At 41.0% G+C, this 22062-nt stretch overlaps 1 protein-coding gene across 4 annotated transcripts in view; it reads right to left on the bottom strand.

Moving 5' to 3' along the window:
- Positions 1-22062, bottom strand: part of RALGAPA2 (Ral GTPase activating protein catalytic subunit alpha 2) — a 294639-nt gene that overhangs the window by 82436 nt on the left and 190141 nt on the right. For all 4 annotated transcript variants that reach the window (XM_079784888.1, XM_079784887.1, XM_079784885.1 and 1 more), the window contains 3 exons: positions 20118-20273; positions 13669-13827; positions 3021-3148 (listed from right to left, as the gene is read on the bottom strand). In XM_079784888.1, the coding sequence (XP_079641014.1) occupies positions 3021-3148; positions 13669-13827; positions 20118-20273 (443 nt within the window). The remainder of the gene's footprint in view (positions 1-3020; positions 3149-13668; positions 13828-20117; positions 20274-22062) is intronic.

Below are 22062 nucleotides of genomic sequence, written 5' to 3'. Positions count from 1 at the left end.
GTCAGTACAAAGGATTTACAGAACATCTGAACTAAACAGCGTGCCCTTTGCTCATAAAACAGTCATGTGGATACCTAGAAAGCGAATGACATTTTGATGAAATGAGCAGTTTGGCAATGTTCTACTTAACAATTGCAATCTAAATATCAGAAACAAAATGAGGACACAGCAGTGTCCATATAAATGGCCCGTGTTGACAAAGTAATGTCCCTTTCTTTGCCAATACCCACTACTATACCTAATTCTAGGGAAACTGTAATAGTAATTCTTTCTCAGATTTTTGCTCTCTTAAATGAACTGTGTCTACTAGGGCCATACACACAAGCTGCTTTATACCTTAAAGGGTCTTAGTTCATAAATCAATACAGTTTTGCCAAGGGATATACTGTCAGCTTTAGGAAGGAGAGTCAAATCTAATAAACTCCAGGTCCAGAGTTCTCCAACTCATACTGGGGGTGGTGGTGGTGGGTAGGGGGCTGTTCAGAATGGGCTCCAGACGGGCTTCATGGGTCTGTGACTGAGCAGCTGCTTATGACAAGCCCTGCTTGGTTTAATGTTCTGCTGCTGCCACCTTGAAATTCTTAATAATTGCACCTTTGATTTTGTGTTCTACACTTTCAGTCTGATGAGACAATAGAGTATACACATGGGCAGAGGAGATACACATAGTATGTCATCTGCTGGTTCCTTGCCCCTTGCCCTATGAGCACAGAATACCAGTTATGCCTAGAGTTTGCAGTGACCTTGGAATGACCCAAAGGAAGCACCTGGGAAGTGTGGTACTGTCTACGGCTGAGTAAGCGGGAGACCTGCTTACCCGGAGAGGCGACACGCTCCATCTGAACCAGGTCTGGCTTTGAATGCAGAAAAAAATAAGGGTGTCTTACTTCACATGAATAACCAAGGAACCCTATGTAGCCTTAGTTGTGTTACTTCCATGAACAGATGTTCCTCGATTTACAATGGAATTTAAACCCATCGTTAAGTGAAAATGCATTTAATAAAACACCTAACCTATTGAACATCATCATTGGACAAATCATCGGACACAATAAATACAGTGGAGAGTATTGGCTGTTTACCCTCATGATCATGTGCCTGGCTCCTACACTTCCTCTCTACCTGAGGCCCTGGCTCAGGCAGCCTTGATGCTGTACTCAGAATAGAATGTGCAAGGCAGGCCATGAGATTAAGGGTTATGGAAGCTAGGCTTCCTCAGGTGCCACCCAGAAAACCATCTCTGCTGAAAACTTGCTCTGACATGTGTCACAGCATCCTGATGGACTTGACCATACAGAAAATCCTAAAAAAAACCCACAAATTTACCACTTGCAAACACTCTGACCTGTACTTGCTATGTGACCTGCCAAAATGCTGCTCTGCTGCCCAGGCACAGCTTCTCTCTCATCCCTCTAACCTCAGTGTACACACTCTCTCTGATGAGGACTTTCCCCCATATTCACCTTCCTCCCATTTAGCTGTTTTACAGAACTTCATTAGCTTCTTTGTCTTTTCTATGAAGCACAGGGCAAGAACCTCATCTGCAATGTTCAACAAAATAACAAAGCATGCATTTTATAATGAGATGTTAGATAGGTGGAGAAGGTGACGTGACAAAAATCAAAATGGACTTATACAAAACGGAATTTTTGTTTGCAAATAATTTTCTTGCCTTGATTCAACATATTTGATGGATGAGTGTCCCACGCATCCTAGTTGACATGCAAACTGACAAACCGATTGCAGAATAGGTCTTTCTCATTTCTGCCAAGACCTCTTTTCAACAGCATGCAAAATAAAAACTCCTTGCTGAAGGCTGAATGTATACCAGCCATAAGATTAAGTCTAGAGTGCTGTAGAAATCACTGCAAAGAATGCCATCTCCCAAACACGCACCACCAGCCTGAACAAAGCATCAGGGAGCATGCTGAAGGGAATAATGCTACCCTGGCCCCTGGGGAGGGACCAGATGGGACCTAATAGCTCTTTTCTACTTCTAATTTCTATGATAATTCCAACTTGCCACATGGCATATGTACTTTTTTTGAATCTAAAGACAGAATATCAGTCAATAAAGTGACCAGGATTTTAAAGCTAGGTATTTTTCATAAATTGTATCTATTCACACATGGTATTTCTCACTCACCCCTCACCTCCAACCTCCAGTGACATATCACTTATGGTTAGGTTGGGAGAAGTAGAGAGAACCAGGTCAAATGCAATCTGTTTATAATCATTATCAATACCAGTTAGAAACAAAGGTTTATTATGAGATTAGGTGCCTTTTACAGCAATTTTATGAAGTCACCTTAATTTCTTTTTCTTATAATCAGAGATCATGCCTGGATTTTAAAGTGGCAGCATGCCAATTAACGTTTGATAAAAATTACAAAAATGAAATTTCTTCTGTTTTTAGAGAAGATCAAGAATTAGAGGAGTGACAGTAATGATTTGGGAAAATTACAAAAGAATTTCTAGCCATTCCTACTGATGAGTTCAAATGCAACTTGGTTAAGGACACCTTTTCCTGTCCTCCCAACTGGATGCGACTTCTCCTGCCTCTGACCTCCTCCTCGACTGCTGTTTGTACTCTCTGGTGGCACTTGCCACACTCTTTGATTTATTAGAGTCATTTCATTTGCTACTGGTTTCTGGTAGGCCTTCTGAGTGACCCCACAACAGACTGCAACAAATGGGGGTGGATGCAGGAGGAGACTGAACTTGAGGAAAATACCCGAGAACATATATATGAGCATCTCTTTAGTCACAGCTTCTTAGTGCAAACTTAGGTGACTAAATTATGAAAAAACAACAACGACCTCTAAGTTTATTGCAACATGGAATTATTATAGTTAATATAAATTAACAAATGATATAAAAATCATACTATGCTATTTCAACACTAACTGAAAACCGTTTTCTCTTCCCTCTTCAGCCCAGTTGTTAATACTTACCTCTGATGAAAAACTGCCAGGATTCTGGGATAGTTAATAAGTTGCATATTTAAAGCAAAAAGATACAAGCTCTGGTAGAGTGGGATGAGGCACTTCACGGCCCTGCTGGCGTTGATGCACGTGGCACATATGAGGCTTGGCAGTAGCTTCCCACTCACTATGGCTCCATCAAACAGAGGCCCAAAAAATGGAACCTGTGGATTCAAAACAGAAAAACACTTAATTAAAAAAACACACACAAAAAACAACAGTTAAAGTCAAACCGAAGATATGAGAACCACCAATGGGTGTCTCAGACCTGCCACGACCATGAAGGCTTGTCGCCCACAGAATAAATGCTGACCTTAACGGGACACAGGTTGAGGGCTTTCGAATCAAGCCAAAAAGGATTGCTCCACAATGCTCCTCTACGATGGCCTCTTTATCTTTAGCAAAGCTTCTAATGACAAATTGTTACCAGGTTATTCTTTTGTTTCATGCTGTCATTTACAGAAAGGCATTATTCCTTTTAAGTGCCTACATCCTGTGGATTATTCACAATAAGCAGCCTCATCTCACTGCATACCTCTAGCTTTGCATCCTTCTGAAGACAATTCTGGAACTGGAAAAATTTCTGCATGGATCTTGATTTATATTAACTATTAATAGAGATGATGACTATTCCTGTTAGCAACTAGACACAGTCCTCATTCTTCTTGAACCTTCTTTGTCTCTGCTTCCAAGATTTGCATTATTCTCATTTCCCTCTTTTTCTTTTTTAACGAGGCTCAGCTTTCCTTCACTGGACCCACTTCTATATATGGGCAACCCATGAAGTTTTGGTGTCTGCCTTTTTGGTTTTTTTTTCCTTCTCTCTCTCACTTTTTTTTTCCATCAGAAGTTCATAAACTGGACTCGATTCACTAATGTAGAGATTGGCAGCATCATGAGGTCAAGGATTGGATCTGTCTTGTAACTCTTGTATTTATTCACTCTCACATTTGCTCATTCACTCATTCAAAACCTTTTAGTATGTGACAGACACTATTCTATTCACTAGGAACACAGCAGTGAATTTAAAAAAAAAATCCAGATTTCACTGGGCTTAGAATTTATTGGAAGTTTCAGAGAATAAACAGCACAAATACATAAAATATATGAAGTAAAGGTGCTAAGGTGAAAAATAAAGCAGGGAAGAGCAATAGGCCTCTTTTTGAGGGGGGAAATTCTCCAAATTTAGATCACATGGCCAGGGAGAGCTTTAAGCATAAGATGATATTTCAGTAAAGACTTGATAGAAGTGAGGAAATGATCTCCAAGCTATGAAGTCCTCCCCCTGGCAGAGGAACAGCAAACACAATGGCCCTGTGGTGGGAGTGGAATTAGTATGGCTAAGCAACAGGGGAGAAGCCACAGGGCTGCAACTGTGTGAGCAAGAAAAAGAACAGAAGGAGATAAAGTTGGACAGGTAGTAATAGGGGCCTTGTAGGAAATTTTAAGGATTCTAGATTTCTGCTCTGAGTAAAAAGAAAGCCTTGAGAGTTATGATCTAACCTACATTTTAAAGATACTGTCTGGCTGTTATTTTTGGGAAAGTTATGGACACCAGTTAGGAAGTTACTGAATAATTCAGGCAAGAGATGATGATGGCTTGGAACAGAATGGTAGCAGGAGAAATGGGAAGAGGTGGTTGGTTTCTGGATATAGTTTGAAGGTAGAGCTGACAGGATTCTCTGAGGATTATTAATGAAGTGTAAGAGAAAAAAAAATAAAAGGAGTCAAGGATAATGCCATGGTTGTGTAGTCAGGCACTTGGAAGGTGGAAGCCACCTTTTCCTGAAATGGAGAAGATTGAGTGTGTGTGGTTGGGGTGGGGGGGAGGAGGGGGTTGTCATTAGCTCAATTTTACACATGCTAAGTTTGAGATGCCTATTAGATTTCCAGTGGTAATGTATGAAATCAGCAGAATATATAGCAGGCTAGAAATCAAGGGAGGGGTTCAGGGTAGAGATTTACAGAGTTATTAATTTATAGATGGGGCTTACAGTCACAAGATTGGATAATCAGATGAGCACAAAAAGAGGTTCAAGGACTATATTTTTGTGGCCCTCCAATGTTTAGAGGTTGGAGACATGAGGAAGAATTTGCAAAGAAGATTAAGAAGGAGTGGCTGGAGATGGAGGAGCAAAACCTCCAGTAAGTAGCACCGTACCTGGCATACGGTTAGAATGCAAATACCTGTTGAATAAGTAAATTAATGAACATTTTAAATAATTTAGATTAATGAATGAATATGGGTCTCCAGCCTATGTCTTCTGACTTGTGTCAAGGACAATCTGTAGAACACTTTTTCTGTTATTGGTCTCAGGGGAGGGTCTTGGGATCCAATGGTGAAAGGTCGTATTTGCCCATAGGAACTTACATAAGACAACTATGGACTACATCTCACAACAAAGATGTAAAAAACCTTTACAAATTGTTAGCAAATCAAATGCAGCAATATACAAAAAAGATATCCTGACCAAGTGGTATTTTCCATTAAAAAAAAAAAAGCAAGGTTGATTTAACATTCATAAATTCATCAATGCAATTTACTATATTAACAGAATAAAGAAGATAAACTACATGATATAAAGAAAGCATGGATAAAAATTCACGATATAAAAAATTTCCCAGCAATCTGGGAATAGATTTGATAAAATTTTAAAGGAAAAAAGTATTATATTATAATTAATGGTGAGATATTAAATGTTTTCAGCCTGAGATTTGAAAAGGCTCACTTCTATTCAACATTTTGAAGATCCTGTTATTATAATAAAGAAAAATAAGAAAAAGAAAAAAGGAACTTGAAGATTCAAAAGAAGTAAAGTTATTTTTATTCACAGATAATATGATAGTGCACACAAGAAATCCAAAGGAAGTTAACTAGATCTAATAAGTAAATTTTGAAAGATCACAGGATACAATATTTCCTTGAAACCAATATTTCTGAATGTTAGCAACTAACAATTGGAAAAATAATATTTAAAAATGCTGTTTGTGATAGCATCAAAAGCATCGAATACTTAGAAATAAATGTGACAAAAGCTCTGCAAGACATCTGTAATTACAATGAAAGACAACTTGAATAAATGGAAAGATGTACAATGTTCACGGATTGGAAGTTTCCATACTGTTAAGATATCCGGTCTTCTGAAATTGAGTTATAGATTCTGCACAAACCAAATAAAAATTCTAGTAAGCTCTTTTTATAGATATGGACAAGCTTATTCTAAATTTATATGGAAATAAAAAGACATAAATTAGCCAAGACAATTATAAGATCTATATTACTGGGCACAGTGACCTGGCATGAAGCAGCCTCAATAGATATATGCTGCCTGAATGACTGAGTGAAGGCCTCCAGCTCCCCAGGCTCTGAGGGCTAGACAGTAAGCAAATCTGTGCCTCTCTTCACATTCCTAGAACAAGATCTGTTGTGACTGTCTGTCTTTTACTTCATGGAGATGGCTGAGAGGTCAGAGAGAAAGAGTGACAGGCGTGGCCCTCGTGTCCTGAGCAGGCGTCCGTAGCAACATCTCTTCTTTTGTTTGGTGGATTTGAGAAAAGAGCTCCACAGTTAAAACACAGAGATGTAAAAACTGCAAAGACTGGGCAAAGCTGTTTTGAGATTAGTGCCTACAGTACAGAGGAAGCAGTCAGATCTGAGGAAACTCAAATGGGAACAAAGAAGGATGGGATTTAGTTCTACAAGTGATGACAACTGAGTGTTTCCTCCTTAACGCAGTACCGGGGGAGTGGGCATCTTAATTCCAAGGAGAAAAACCAAGGAACGAGTCCTCATCTTCTAAATCACTCACTGTTGCCTAGTTCCAGTAACAATGACAACAAACAAATAAGAAAGAATAATCCTTTCCTTCTCTCTTTAGCAATACCACACTGAAAAAAAGAGTTTATTTAAAATATAGTCCTAGCCCTCGCCTGTTTGGCTCAGTGGATAGAGTGTCGGCCTACGGACTGAAGGGTCCCGGGTTCGATTCTGGTCAGGGGTATGTATCTTGGTTGCAGGCTCGATCCCTAGTGGGGGTTGTGCAGGAGGCAGCTGATCGATGTTTCTCTCTCATCGATATTTCTAACTCTCTAGCCCTCTCTCTTCCTCTCTATAAAAAAATCAATAAAATATATTTAAAAAAATAAAATAAAATATAGTCCTAGAAAAAAATAAGTGCACTTCCTCCTATGATGTCCAGTGAAAGCCGCCCAAAGGCGAAGCTGTGTGACAGGATTCATGCAGAAAACAAAAAACAAACTAATGAATTTCAGATATAGCACAGAAAATACATCCAACGATAAATTCTCTAATTCTGGGGGCAAATTCGTACAAGAGATATGTACTCTATAGTTTAGGAAAGCAGACATAAAAAAGATGAAAGAAAATAGGAGGGCAATTCTATAAATAAAGTTGTTTCAGGAGAAATGGTTTATTTATTTTTTTGTTTTATTATTTTTTTTAATCCTCACACAAGGATATTTTTCCATTGGTTTTTAGAGAGAGTGGAAGAAAGAGGGAAAGACAGAGAGAAATACCAATGTGAGAGAAACACATCAATTGGTTGCCTTCTGCATGTGCCCTGACCAGGGCCTAGGCTGGGGAGGAGCCTGCAACTGAGGTACTTGCCATTGACTGGAATCGAACCTGGGAACCTTTGGTCCACAGGCCGATGCTCTACCCACTGAGCAAACCGGCTAGGGTGAGTAGAGATGGTTAAAAAGAGTTGTGAGGCTATGAAAACAGTTGTATGATCACAAAAATGTGGAAGAATATGAATGGGCATCATAATGAGAAATAGCAGTAATAGGATTAACATTTATTGAGAACAAAGTCACATTTTGTACTCAGAGGTAGACGATGAGAGCTGATAGGAAGCAGGATCTACCATTTGCCACTCGGTGTACATTCACACCCTGCCTCTGGCTGGCCAAAGGAAGGAGGAGAAAGCAAAGAATAAGATGTATATATCAAAGACCAACTAAAAAAGGAGAAAACAATGTCAACTCTTGAGGAAGATCAACTGAGCAGTGATTCTCAATGGCCAAATTGTTATGAAAGCTAAAGCAGGAGGTAGTAGTTAATCATAGGCTATAGATTTTTTCCATCTGTCCTGAAGCTCATCTTATATATAAATGCTCTTTATTATTTTCTGGCAACTGCTTGTGGGTGAATCAGATAATCTTTCAAAAACTGGACAAAAGAAACAACATAAATCCCTTGTATCCAGAGAATTACTCTAATTAGGAGTGGCAACAAATTAGACAATAAATTTGATTTTGATGTAACATCTGCGAATGACAGCTGCCTTTTCACCAAATTCTCAATGACATTCCTTTACTAAAAATAATAATAAATTACCAAAACAGAACAAATTGCAGCAACCCATTTAGTAATGTATTTTAGTAAATTCTGGTTCTTTTCAGTTATCTTTTCAAAATAAATGATTCTTTACATATTCAAAAGTTAACAACTCACTTTCCCCAAGAATTTCCCAGAGTATTTTAAAGTGTATGATTTAATCTCAAAAAGGTTATTTTATTGGTGTTGAGATAAATACTTAAGAAAACTGCACATTTGAAATAAAAATTTACACAACCATGTAATAGTCCAAGCATGTCAAACTTGCGGCCCACAACGAATATTTTTGCGGCCCAGCCAATATAATGGCATGTAAGAAATATTTTAATAAAAATTTCGTAACTTGATTTTTACAATATCCTGTTATACATGATTATTAATAACAAACTACAATGTTCGCTAATGACTGATTACTATAATCGTGTTGCATTCATTTCCCTTACGCGCCTTACGTGCAGGCGCACCATTTCTCTCCACTAATACCAGCAGCGGATATTTTAGCAGCGGATTGCCACGTCACTAGTCTTGTACTGATTTGTCTGGTGTGCGCAACAGGAAATATTTTGCTTTCGGAGAACAAGAAAAATAGGTTTATTTGCGTTACGCTTTTTAATTTGTGCATTTATTCAGTGTCTGGTAAGTTAATGTTCAAGAAAAAATATTAATTTTTATTAAAATGTTCTATTATTTTATGTTAACGATTACTCATTTACTTCAGCCCTTTGTATTCAGCATGCCTCTATCGAAGTAAACCTATGCTTCTATGAAAATTGAAGCTTTTGTTTTTTTGCAGTCCACATAAACTTAAACCTTGTTTATTTGGCCCGTGTTAGCCTTTGAGTTTGACATGCTTGTTGGAGTCAAACACACTCCCTATATAATAAAGCCACACTAGTCAAAGATTTTCTTTCAAACACAAGTACCAACACTGGCTCCTCCTGGACTCACAGGTGCAAAAGGTCTTGTGACTTCTGGTGCATTAATTCGTCTTACCCAGCATTTCTGGGCACTTGTTCCTGGTGTAGGCCCTGGGCTAGCTGAAGAGGGACACACATACACACTCACTCGAGTCTGCAAGGGATCCAGATACTACCTCAAAAGCAGCCTGGTGGGTTGGGACAACTTAGGAAAAGATCGGCACTTAGGAATGAGAACATCCAGCCTTGAAGGGGCACTTAGGACCCTGAAAAGACTGTAACGAGAATTTGGAACCCAACCTGAATGTGACAGGAAGCTGAGGTCCACAGAAACTGAGAGATCTGTCCAAGATGCCCACCCAGTTGCGGCAGCATTGGAGCTGGAACTTTGGGATCCCATCTCCCAAACGATTACTCTCTCCTGCCTCTACTTCTGAGAAATGATTACATCATCCTCCCTATTTCTCCCAGGCCCACATCTACCAGGGCTGAGTAAAGCAGCACGCGGAGGACATGCTGTTTTTCAATTACAACACTGACACTCTGGTTGAGGTGATCAGGAGAATCCTTCACGAAGCTTCCTCTTTTTTTAGCTGCTCCAGGGCTAGGCTGCTTCAACATGTCTACCCTTGCGTCAGACAGTCACCAGTCACTAATGTGCCTGGAGATAAACATGCCCAAAGCGCTAAAACTTACTTTCACACATTCATAAAAATAGGTGTTCTGAACATCAATATTACTGTCACTTACTGGAAGAAGGAAAGCAATACGGACACTGACCGCAATGTGGGAGCTTTATGAATCACCTTTCTGCAGAACAAATTGGACATTTTAACAAACCCTTTAAATCACTCATATGCAAGTCTTCCCTGACTGCCAACTTAGTAATGAAAGTAGAAAAAAACAGAAGTCTGACAATAGCACATTTCTTTTCTGTAAACAAAGACTACTGTGTCGATATTTGTGGAGATGGACTTACTCTGAAAGTAATTTCACAGTGAAATGATGTTGCTAAGCACACTGATTTTTATTTATTTATTTCTTCTTTAAAAACTTTAATAAAAAGCTCAAGAAGTGAGCAGGCCCTTTAATACGTGAGGGTTTTTTATGCTCACTGTAAGCACACCCATACTTCTTCAGCATACCATTTCGCAAATGCTGTGTAAGAGGTGGTGGATTCTGCCAGACACATAATTTGTATATTTAAGGGAAGTGTATGGAATGAAAAAGCAAAATATGTTAAATTTCAAAGGACTTGAAAGCAATGCTGTCTGTGAGCTTGTATTACAAATAGCCCTACATTATTACATACACTATTAATGAGGCCGAATGAATGAGAGTACAATTTTGAATATGCATGACTCTGTCCAATGAGCAGGACTTTTGTGTACTGATGAGATTTCTTTTCCTCCTAAAAAAAGGATTAAAATTATTTTTAGAGAGAAGTATGGCTTCCCAGAGACCAGTAAAATAAAGGTACTGAGACCACTGAGTCACACTGTATTCAGATGAAATATACACGTGCTGAAAGAATGGCTTTGACTCTATCTAGAATTTTTGAAATTTGTACATATCCCACCCTCCTAAAAGGGATATTCCTCAACTTTCAGCAGCTGCATCATTACAATTTCTAAGCAAAAATAATGATTTTTGGTGGAGATCCCTAAACGTTGGCAAGGTTAAATAAATAAACCTTCTGAGCACAAAGCCTTCACTTTCATAGTAAGGAGCACAAGTTAAAAGACTGGGGAATGGGTAAATTATTGCACCAAATGGCTGAGAATTAATCTCTGCTGACTAGCTGTAATCTAACGAGACGTCTGTGTCCCAGGGAGCCCGCAGCATGTCCCTGGCGGTATGTGCAGTGTGTCGAGTCTGCGTGGCACCCTTTGTCCTCGCTCACAGGCGGCCTTTCCCCTCATTGTCCATAATATCCTCATGCATCTGGGACGCGTGGAATGCATTCACACTAACAGACTGACCATTGTTTTCTCCCAGAAGCTTTGTTGAGCAAAGACTGCATCACGGTTACTGATAATTATATTGCTTAATTAATCAAGACAAAAAAATTTGCAAATCATTGCCTGGTTGCCAAGCAGGGAGATAAAAAATGACAATAATACAAGCTGAAGCAATATAACAAAAGTAACAGCTATCTGATCAGAAATTCTTATATAATGAAGCTATTAATGCTAAATCGGTTAATGTTAACATTGCTCCAGGTGTCTCTACTTAGATGCAAACAAAAAGGCTAACATTATGGATATAAAAGGCCAAATGTTGCCATGGATTCTGTAACCTGATAGAGAGGACAGCCTTTTCATTTGATTAGGGAATGCAATTTAAATACCAGGGACTGAAGCCAAACAAACAGACTTTCCCTCCACAAGCCTCTTGCATTCACCCTGGGGTCAGTGGTTGGTGAACAAAAGGTCAGCCACACTTGCCCTGGAAATGTCTGGATTAATTTTATTACATTGTAATGGTTTGTACTTTAAATGTAGGGATAACACTAAATTTCCAGTTGGCCATTATTCTCTTCTTCCCTTTAGGCTTTTTGAATTGAAATATTAAGAATGCGATTTGCTCAATTCATCTTGTCAGAATTCATGACCAAATTTTAAAACTTAAATACATTAAAAAAAATTAAAAAGGTATGTTACTTGTTTTCATGCATTATAAGTATAATATCTTTTATGTTCTTTATATATTATAGAAATAAAGGCAACATTTTTAAAACATTAATTGACATTTTAGAATGCCATGTTGAAAATGAACTAATAAAACCAATTAATCCATACTAAATATTAAAGAAACACATTTTCCAGTTTTGAAAGTTACTGGATAATAAATTTATTGATTGTCTAATACTAAAATTTTTAGTTTAATTCTTAAAGTTGAAGTACTCTTTATGGATAAACATAAATGTTACTAGCATTTCATTCTAAGAGCATTTCCCTATAAAAAAAAAAAAAAGAGAGAAAACTTCACATATGCAGAAACCTAAATCAAAGATAACAGAAATATTTAATATGAAAAACTTTTGGCATCTTCGCTCCCTGAATAGAAAAGAAAGCTCCCTTTATGTCAGGCTTCTCACCAGCCAGAGGGGAACTTTTCTGAATTCGTGACTAGTCTGGGAAATAATCCTGTACCTAGTCTGAGAAATAATCGTGTTAAACTTAGGGTTTATTATGTATTCTATTTTCATATAACAAAAAATAGTAACAGCAATAATAATAATAATAATAATAATAATAACAACTAACACTAATAGTTAATAGTTAAATAGCTTTTACTCTGGGCCAGGCACTGTTTGAAGCACCTTTCATTTTTTAGCTCACTTAATTCTCCCGACTTTAACAGTTTAGATTAGGTTATATACCCCAGTAAATCTCAGGTACCTACTATTTTAAAGCTTAAAAAAACACTGAGTATTTAGAATGGTAACTTTAGCTCCTTTAGAAGAATAGTTTAGAATGTAATTTAAGATTATTTTTAATATCAGGCTTAAGTACAAGTCATTTTCTTGAGGAGGAATGACTTAATACACTAAATGTTTAATTAATACACTTAAAAAAACCCTTCTAGTAACCCTTTGCACTCGCTTGCTTTTTTCTTGACTCCTTTATTCTAATGCTAACCGTGTCGAGTCACACTCGACATCCGAGTGCAAATTAATAACTCTAAAACAAAAAGACGTCACTATATAAAGCACTGCTGAAGTACCACTAAAGACCTGACAAGGATCAAAGCTTCAGCCAATTTAGTACATTGTACATAGCCATTGGATTGTTCCAGCCTTTCCCATGATCAATACCATGTGGCATGGCTGAATTGATTCTGTGGCAAGGTGCTTCAATTGTTAAAAGTTATCACATGGGCTGTGCTACAGAAGCCCAGCCTCTTCATGGACATGCCCATAATCCTCAGGATTGACCCCCCCCCCCCCCCCCGCCCATTAGCAACAGTTAGAGGCTTGGCAAGCAGTGCCCGTTCATTAGGCAAGGCTAAATTCTACAACCATAGTCATCCACAAATGCTAGATGTGATATGGGGTTTGTTCAATTCTTATTAATCAATATGCCGAAAATTTAAAAGTATATTTTTTAATTACAAAATTTTAAAAATTTGAGACATTTTTAAAATCATACATTTAAAGCATTTAAAAAAATCAGGTTAAGTAATAATATATGAAATTCTGTGCTCATGATGAAAGATTCTTTGAAAATCCCAATTCATATTTGATTCCTATAGCATGTATAATTCAGATACATGTAAGCCATTTACCACTTGGAAAAAACTCCCCTTTAACATATTTATATCTTTGTTTTTTAATAACAGTGAATCATATGGCAAATGTTGTATGAGTCAGTTAATACAGTCGGACAATAATGTGAAAATGTACCTCTGGTTTCTTCGTTATCGCGATAAAGAACATGTGATTCTTTATTGGGTAAATAATGATTGAAACGTCTCCAAAGGCGGTTGGGATAATACCCCTGCGGTAGTCCCTGGAGTGTTCAGACCAGACGATGTGGACCTCGTCGTTCCCCAAGTGACGAAGCTGCAATGGAAAATTGGCTCTTTATTAATCAGAGTAATACAAGCAGTTTATGAGGGGTCGTGGCTTACAAATTGAATTATAACACTCAGATGTAAAAATATTTCACTACCAAAAATGGCTGCAATGCCCATGTCCTCTATGAGGATTTGGAAGAGCACCAGGGCATGAAAACACAGCTCACCTTCTATGAGACACATCGGTACTAAGATGATGCCCATAAGTGCACATTATGGCTGGATGGGGAAAAGACCTTTTCAAGGATTTTTAAAAATTAAATTTTACTCCTGCATCAAAGCCTCATGCTTTATATTGCTGAGCATGTCTATAAATAATTAACAACATGAGTTTTTTATTCCATATTATCGTAGAGCTTCATAAGAATTTAATGGTTATTAAGAAAAAAATCTGTAATAATAAAAGAGTAATATGCTAATTAGATCGGAAGTCCTCCCGGATTAAGCTGGGGCTGTGAGGGAAGCCTGGGTTCCGGGTGCCTGCCAGTGGCTGGAGGGAAGCCAGCCCGGGTCCCGGGTGCCAGAGGTAAGCTGGTGCCGGCAGCTGGGGGAAAGAAGGCCTACTCTTGCACGAATTTCATGCATCGGGCCTCTAGTATGAATATAAGAGAATATAAGTCATTATAACACAATTGTTCCCAAATGCATAAAAACTAGACTTGTGATAAACCTTTAACCCTTTTCACTCGCTTGCTTTTTTCTCGAGCTGCTACCGATGCTAACCGTGTCGAGTCACACTCGACATCTGAGTGCAAAAGGTTAAGAAGTATGTATAGTGGGAGTGTATGGGCGTGGTTAAGAGATCAACCAAAGGACTTGTATGCATGCATATTAGCATAACCAATGGACATGGACACTGGGATGGTGGGGGCTTGTCCTGGGGTGGGGCGGGAGTGGCGGGGAGGGGGTCAATTGGGGAAAAAGAAGACATGTAATACATGAACAATAAAAAAAAATTAAGCTCCCCCCCAAGAAGTATGTACTAGTATAAATTATTTTTAAGAAACTAATAAATATTACTTAAATGTAATAAGAACACTAGTACCTAGAATTTAAAGAGTGCCTTACTGTATAGAAAGTTTGCTCATACACATTGTTTTGTTTAATTTTTATGTTATCTAGGGGGGAGGCAATGTGGCTCAGGAAGGTGAAGGCACCACCGACTCAAGGTGCATGAATAGTGGGTGGCAAAGCAGGCCTGGAAACCTGGGCTCGGCTCCTAATTCAGCACCATTTCTACTTTTCATGGCTATCGAAGCCTATGCCAAAGCAACTTGTATTGTTGTAGCTCCAATAGGTTAGCCCACTTATTTATTATTTTATACAGAGAGAGGCCATAAAATTTAAAAGCAAGTCAGAGACTCCTGGCCTTCTGAGGGGCTTTCACATGCCTCCAATGAGGAGTCTTTGCGAGTTCTTGCAGGGCTAGGCTCTGTCAGATGCAAGGACACCCGAGATAAAACCCTGCATGATGACTTCACGTCCTGGGCTGAGAAAGCAGCATAGGATATCATCTGAGTAAGCCTTCAAGTGTGGCTAAAGAAACCAGACTATAAAGGTTAAAATGTTGACCAAAACTGAAGTGCTAAAACCATAAAGGCTGACTGGTGAAGGCCCTCTGACCTACCAAAAATGTGAGGTTTCAGCCCTCTCACACTGCAGAAGGTCACTGTTAACTACTGCAAAAAAAGCATTTCTGCTTCCTAGATTATTTAATAGATGAAGCCTAAAAGTGACTAAATTCAGAGGCACTTTAATAGAGATGCTGTCTCAAAGCTAATGTTTTATTTTTATCTTAAAATATATATATAAAAGGATGCTTTGGAATACTATTTAGTGAAAACCCGTTAAAACATCTATATATATAAAAGCTAAACAACCGGAATGATGGAACGACTGAAAACAACTGGAACAACCCAATGACCAGTTGCTATGACGTGTACTGCGGGGGGCCAACCTGCCTGATCGGGGCCCCAATCAGCCCCTCTCAACCTCCCGAGGCCCCTCTCCCGGCCAGCCCTGCCCTGATCCCCCCCACCCCAATCTGGGGTGGGGCCTGCCAGCCAACCTCCCATGGCCTCTCCCTCTGGCAGGCCCGGTCCCCACCCATGCACGAATTTGTGCACCAGGCCTCTAGTACTAGTATAAAAACCATTTTCTTTATAGACTATTTGACCACAAAGGTAAAATCCAAAGTGACCCTAACATGGCCTCCTTTCCATTTATAAGGTTACAATGGAAGTTGGTTTGTTACAATGCCTTCTTACACTTCACTCTCTCTTTTTTTTTTAAAAAAGAGACTGGAACCTGTACCTTTGTACCTATCTCGAGGGGCGCACGATTTCACTGTGTCTGAATATGGGCTCCGGAACTAATGCAACTGTGGGTGCAGACCACAAGTCACGATGATCCAGAACAATTTAATGGCATCTACAACTTTCTAAATGCAAAATTACTGACTACATTTTTTTCTTCTCCTCCCCCTCTCTCCTATAAAAGCTAAAAGGATAGCAAGCAACCCATTACATAAACAGTAGGTTCTCATAGTAACGCTGAACATCTCTATTTCTCTATTTCCACCTTCGAGGTTAAAACTTACCTTTTTCCTTTTTCATAAAATATTCATAAAACTTCACAACACACTCCCGAAATGCAATCCTTTTGGAGTGAAAACATGGTAGCCAGCATCGCCAGCAGCACAATAAAGGCATATTTTCAAGGGAAGAATGAATAGTATCAAGTTGAAAGTTTGGGAGGAATTTAGACCAGAGGAAGATAATTAATTGTGAGAGCTGTGCCCCTTGATATAATACTGGCACAAGCATCTTAACAGGATCAACCCACCTACTAAAAGCCTTTGAAATGTGGGGCTGCCACCTAACGCCAGCACCCTCTGTGTGACCTCTCCTGTGGATGCAGCAGCTTATGTTGCAAGACAGTAGCTCGGAGGTAACACAGTGATTATTGAAATTTTGCAGTTCCTCTCCTTTTCCTACATTAGGTGATTCAATTGTATAATCCGAGTAGGCCTCTCCTAATTCTGTGTGCTACTGTATTCTCAGGACTACAGCAAGGGAGAACAGCATCCCACCAACAGACCCATCCTCCCAGTGTGGCAATTCTGTAATGAAGGAGGAGCCACTTTTGTGTGGTAATAACACAGTATTCATCATCTCCAAGCTGCTTTCAATGCCACGTGCCTCAGACCTCTGGGCACGGCACAGCTTAACTAACTCGCAAAACGGAGAGCAAAGGCCACAGGACCAATTGGCTGATAAATCTGGAGCAAAGAGCCGAAACACACCCACTTCTGCCCACGACAAAATATAAGCAGGTAAAATGAATAAATTAACCTGGCCTTATTGTCAGCATTGTCAGTACACAGACTCTGGAAACTTCAAAGTGTTGTTCAATTTAAAGGGGATTTCATTACAGAGATATTTTGTGAGTTTTGAAAATTTTTGATGAGAGGCCCTTAAATCAGAGACCCATCAGCAGCAAGTTCTGTGCACACAAGTCGAGTTGATGGGACTCGTGTGTAATCTGGAGGCCTGAGGAGTCTCGTCCTGGAGCTGTCCTTTACGCCAGCGGCTGCTTCCGTCGCACAGCAGGCTCCAGAAGGCACAGGCGCTGAACAGGCTCAAAGCAAATGCTAAATTCTTAAGTCCTAAGACATCAAGTGCACCTCCTGCCACTTCTCGTCCTGACAGAGTTTTAAAGTCCCTCCGCCTGGGCCATTCTGCCTGCTGCTGCCAGGCAGCATGCGCTGGTGACACTGGTCATGGTGCACACCTAACAGGCTGACCTCCTTTCTCGGCTAATTGCATTACAGCGCCAGCTGGCTCCAGAAGGAGTCGTCTGTTTGATTGAAGAATTCCTGCTCCTCAGCGGGCCCGACTGCTACTTTTACTAAGTAACAGTCAGGCCTGAAATCCCCATTGTTCAGCTGACAGTGTGCCCATCCTAAAATCTAAGTTTTATTTGTAAATTAACCAAGAAACTTCCTGCCAGAACAGTGCTGCCTGGAGACTGATAATGTGGGCCTTTCATCCCTTTTCACTCGGACTGTATCACTGCCAATTTGTTTTTTATGCGGCTGGCCAGCCTGAGGCTATAAAAGCCTTGTAAGACATAAGTGCAATTATAGTCCTGGAGTCAAATGAATTGGATAAATCCAATAGCACAGCTCTGTCCCCACTCTGCAAACCCCTACAGCAGTTAGATTAGCTGTGAAAAATCTAATCTAGCTGGAGCTAACAAATTTCTGCAGTGAAGGATCAAGAGTTCAGGATGGGGTTGCAACCGGATTGCAGAATTGACAAAGTGCCCCCATGATAGGGGCAGAAGAGACCATGCATCACTTTAGAATTTTGCAGCTCATTTTTAAGCTGTTAGGGACAATTTAGTTAGAATAAGATAAGAAACGGTGGGCTGCTGTTCCTGTGACTGATTTTTAGTCTAGCTGTGAGACATCCTGATGAAAAGAGTGTGTCACTAATGATGCTAAATCTTGGAGCTGCAAAAGGTATCAGCTGAATTTTGATTATTACAGTAGGGAATCCTTCAGGCAGGCCAAGCTTTGGAACATTATCTATCACATGGCATTTCATCAAGAAAACACCATGTCTTTTCTCAAAAAAGATAATCCTACTTTACTTAGAAAACAATTAAAAAAATTTTTTTTATATAAGCCTATCTTTTAATAAAATAGTTCTCAGTCATGAATCATAGAATATGGTGACACATTTTCAGAATAGCAGCAATTTACAAGGAACTTAAAATGAAACGAACGTGTAAACCCCACCTGGGTCTTGGTAATCTGAAACAGATTCTCTGAGGGCAGGGTCCTTTTCACTGAGAACACCACAGGCGGGGCAGCCATCAAAACCTGAGACGTGGAGGCACTTCCTCCGTGTCTGTGGGAGCCAGCCCACGGCCAATGGGAGGCCGTGCTAGCACGTGGCCTGGGAGTGAAAGCCCACCAGGCTTTGTGCATCCTAGACACTCGGTGACAGAAAGAGTTGTCTGTGATTGTGCCGAGACCAGAGTGCTGAGGTCTCGTGGGAAGACACACTGCTGCCACCATGATCGTGGCCCAGAGGTCTGCCGCTACAGCAGTCAAAAAGCAAAACCGCAGAGGAAAGGAAGAAAGCGGGTAGATTGAGGCCCATCGGCCAATATCAATCATCTGCCTAATAAAACAGGGGAATAAAAGAATCAATTACGCTGATGGGCAATGATGAGTGCTACTGTCAGAAATCTTACCAGGCACTATGCTAAGCAATTTTACAGGCCTTATCCATTTACTTCACAACAACCCTGTGGCATAATCTATATTTTAAATCTCACTTAATAGATGAAGAAGCTGAGGCACAGGCTAGTAAAGTAACTGGATATAAACTTGAGCCCAGGTCTGCCTATTTCCAGACGTGGCTATCACAAACACACCAGAACCCAAGGGCCAGCCTTAGTCGGCATCTGATTGACCCGTTTTCCAACCCACCTGGGTGCTGTCCTCAGTTCCTTGTAGGAAGAGAGTGGGTGTGAGGCAGGAATTCCAGGTGCGGCCACTCACTAGCAGGCTAGTGGAAGTTCTTCTCATTGGGAAACTCACAGGAGTGGGTCAGATTTCCAGGCTTCCTTCCCAGACTAAAATTCCTCTTCCATTCAGGTGCTCCTCACTTCTAACAGAAGCCCCCCTGAGGTGAACATCCAGCAGATTGGAAAGCACAAGGCCTGTTCCCCTGGGGGAGCGCCTCGGGGGTGGGAAGGTTTCCGTTGAATTCTAGAGAAAACTGCCCACAGAGCCAACGTGAAGGAGAACACAAGGAGAGTGCCAAAGGTGGGACACCCGGCCAGCAGCACACCGCACTTCCCATCGTCACAGCCACTGCCACACTGCGCACAGCTAGCCTGCGAGGGGCTGGCTTTCTCCGGGCTCCACTGGTTCAGGGTCATTACATCTTATGACCTTTGCCAACAGGAGAGGTCAACACTGTCACTTTCAGTTAACAGGCATGTGAGGAAATATCCAAAAGTAATAACATTAAAGACTCTTCCTAAATCTTAATCTCAGGATTTAAGACTCAAATGATTGATTGCTTTTCACCTATTTCTAGATCTAGTTTGTGCCACACCGGATATTTCAGATTAACTATAGCTGTAGTTAGAGAAGAGGGACACTGAAGCCGCATCCCGAGTGAGCTGGTCTCAGGGCATGCTATCCATGGCCTTTGTTCAGTTCCAGGAGAGCCCACCTGCACACCGGGTGCTTACCTTTTTGGTGAGCGAATCATCTGAGTCTGATGGCATCCGAGTGGAAACGTGGAAAATCACTTCCACAGTCGAGGTAGCATAGTAAGGGGCGGTCTGTCCTGTGCTGCCGTTGCGCTGAAGTCCACCCATGAACCCACAGTGGGTTGAGAGATCCACCTGACCCAGGTCACAGAGGAAAAAGAAACAGTGTTTTTTAAACATTAGCTATTCTTATTCACTAAGAAGGAAAGTGCATTTTAAAGAAATTAATTATGTTCATTTCTATAGTTTTCTGACAAAAACAAATGTAATACAAAGTCAGACAAAATTAAAATATTAAAGAAACATTAACAATAAGAGTGTTCCATAATCTTACCAACTTAAAATAATTATCAAAAGTTTGGTGCATATTTGTCTAACTTTGCTTCTGTGTGTGTGTGTGTGTGTGTGCGCCGCTAGTGGTATGTACATACACACACACAGTTTCCCTACTGATGGTTTTATGGAGTTTTCTGAAGGTCAAACCAGAGGAGCATTCAAAGCAGTGTTTCTGTAGGATATTGTGTCAACAGGTACAGATGGTTCAAAATTTAACAATCATTCCTAAACTGCCTTTTAAAGTGTTTCAGATTCTAAGATGGCTAGAGAGTAGGTGGAAGCTACACTCACCTGCTCCCAGCACGCTAGCTGAACTGAAAATATCATAACCAAGGATTGACAGAAGATGCCACAGAGAGTCTGGTAAGAAGGGCAGAGATGTGGAAAGGGCTGGCCCGCTGCACCTTGTGGGTGGCTGAGAAGCCGGAGGGATATCCTGACTGCAAAACTCCCTCCCCCCAGGAACAAGGGGTCTCAACCCCATGCAGGGATCCCTAAACCAGAGCAACAGAGATGGGAAGAGGAGACTGCATAAACAGTAAATAGCATCTGGAGGGGAAAATCAGTGGGGATTCAGTCCACCTGGGAGAGAAGTGAGTCTGCTAGAGACCCAGAGGCCACTTTTCCAGGGTGAAGCGCTCCTATTGTTACAGCATCAGCCTGGGGAGTGCACTGCCCCATCCTCCAGCTACTGGCAACACCACTCTGCTGTGCTAGGGTACTGCAGCGGGGTCTGCTGGCTGCACCCAGTGGGGACCTACAGGGGCTCTTTTTCTGGAGAAGCTCTTGGTGGAGACTCAGAGTGTGACTGAACTGTGTAGCTTTGGAAAAGAGACCGTTCTTTCCCACCTACAGCACACAGCCAGTGGGGCTTGGCACCCACCTGTTGAATTTCTGGGACTGCCCGGCCACTCTGTGGCCCCACCCTGCTGAGTTCAGCCCCGCAAGGGGGATCAGAGTGCCTAGCAAAGCTGGGATTTTCAGAGTGTCTCCCAAGGAAGATTTTGCCCTGGAATCCGCCTGCACTATCCTGGGAAGGGGAAGAAGAAGTGCCTGCCCGCCTCCTACCGGCTTGCAGGCAATACCTCCTCCATGGGAGACTGCTTGGATTGGCTCTCCCAAGTCCCAGTGGCCTTGCCCAGCTAAGCTCAGTTCTGCAATGGGAAGGGTGTGTCGCCCCAGAAGCTATTGTCTGGGACCAGGATGAAATGCTTGGCCCCCTTCCTGCAGGCTCAGTGGCACCATGCCCAATAGGGTACTCTTATGATCTGTTCTACCAAGCCCCAGAGGCTCTGCCCTGTTAAATCTGGTCCTGCAGAGGAGATGGCTGCCTGCACACAACTTGAACCTCTGGGGTGCTCCTCCTGGGTGAGAGAGTTGGAGATGGGCTGAGACTGAGTAGTTTGGCTCTGTGGTAGGAGCCACTTTGCTGTCACTGGGTGCCTGACTGTGCAGTCCCCAAGTAGGAGACCCACTAGCCCTGTCTCCCAACCCTGGTCACCCATCCTAGTGAGCTTGCAATCTATGGAAGGGTCTGTGCACCTCGGCCAGCCTGGGCCCACTCTAAAGTCATTCTTCAAAAGGTTCT

The sequence above is a fragment of the Cnephaeus nilssonii genome (genome assembly GCF_951640355.1).
Source record: "Cnephaeus nilssonii genome assembly, chromosome: 11".
NCBI classification, from domain to species: domain Eukaryota; kingdom Metazoa; phylum Chordata; class Mammalia; order Chiroptera; family Vespertilionidae; genus Cnephaeus; species Cnephaeus nilssonii.
This window is presented reverse-complemented; position numbering and strand designations above follow the sequence as displayed.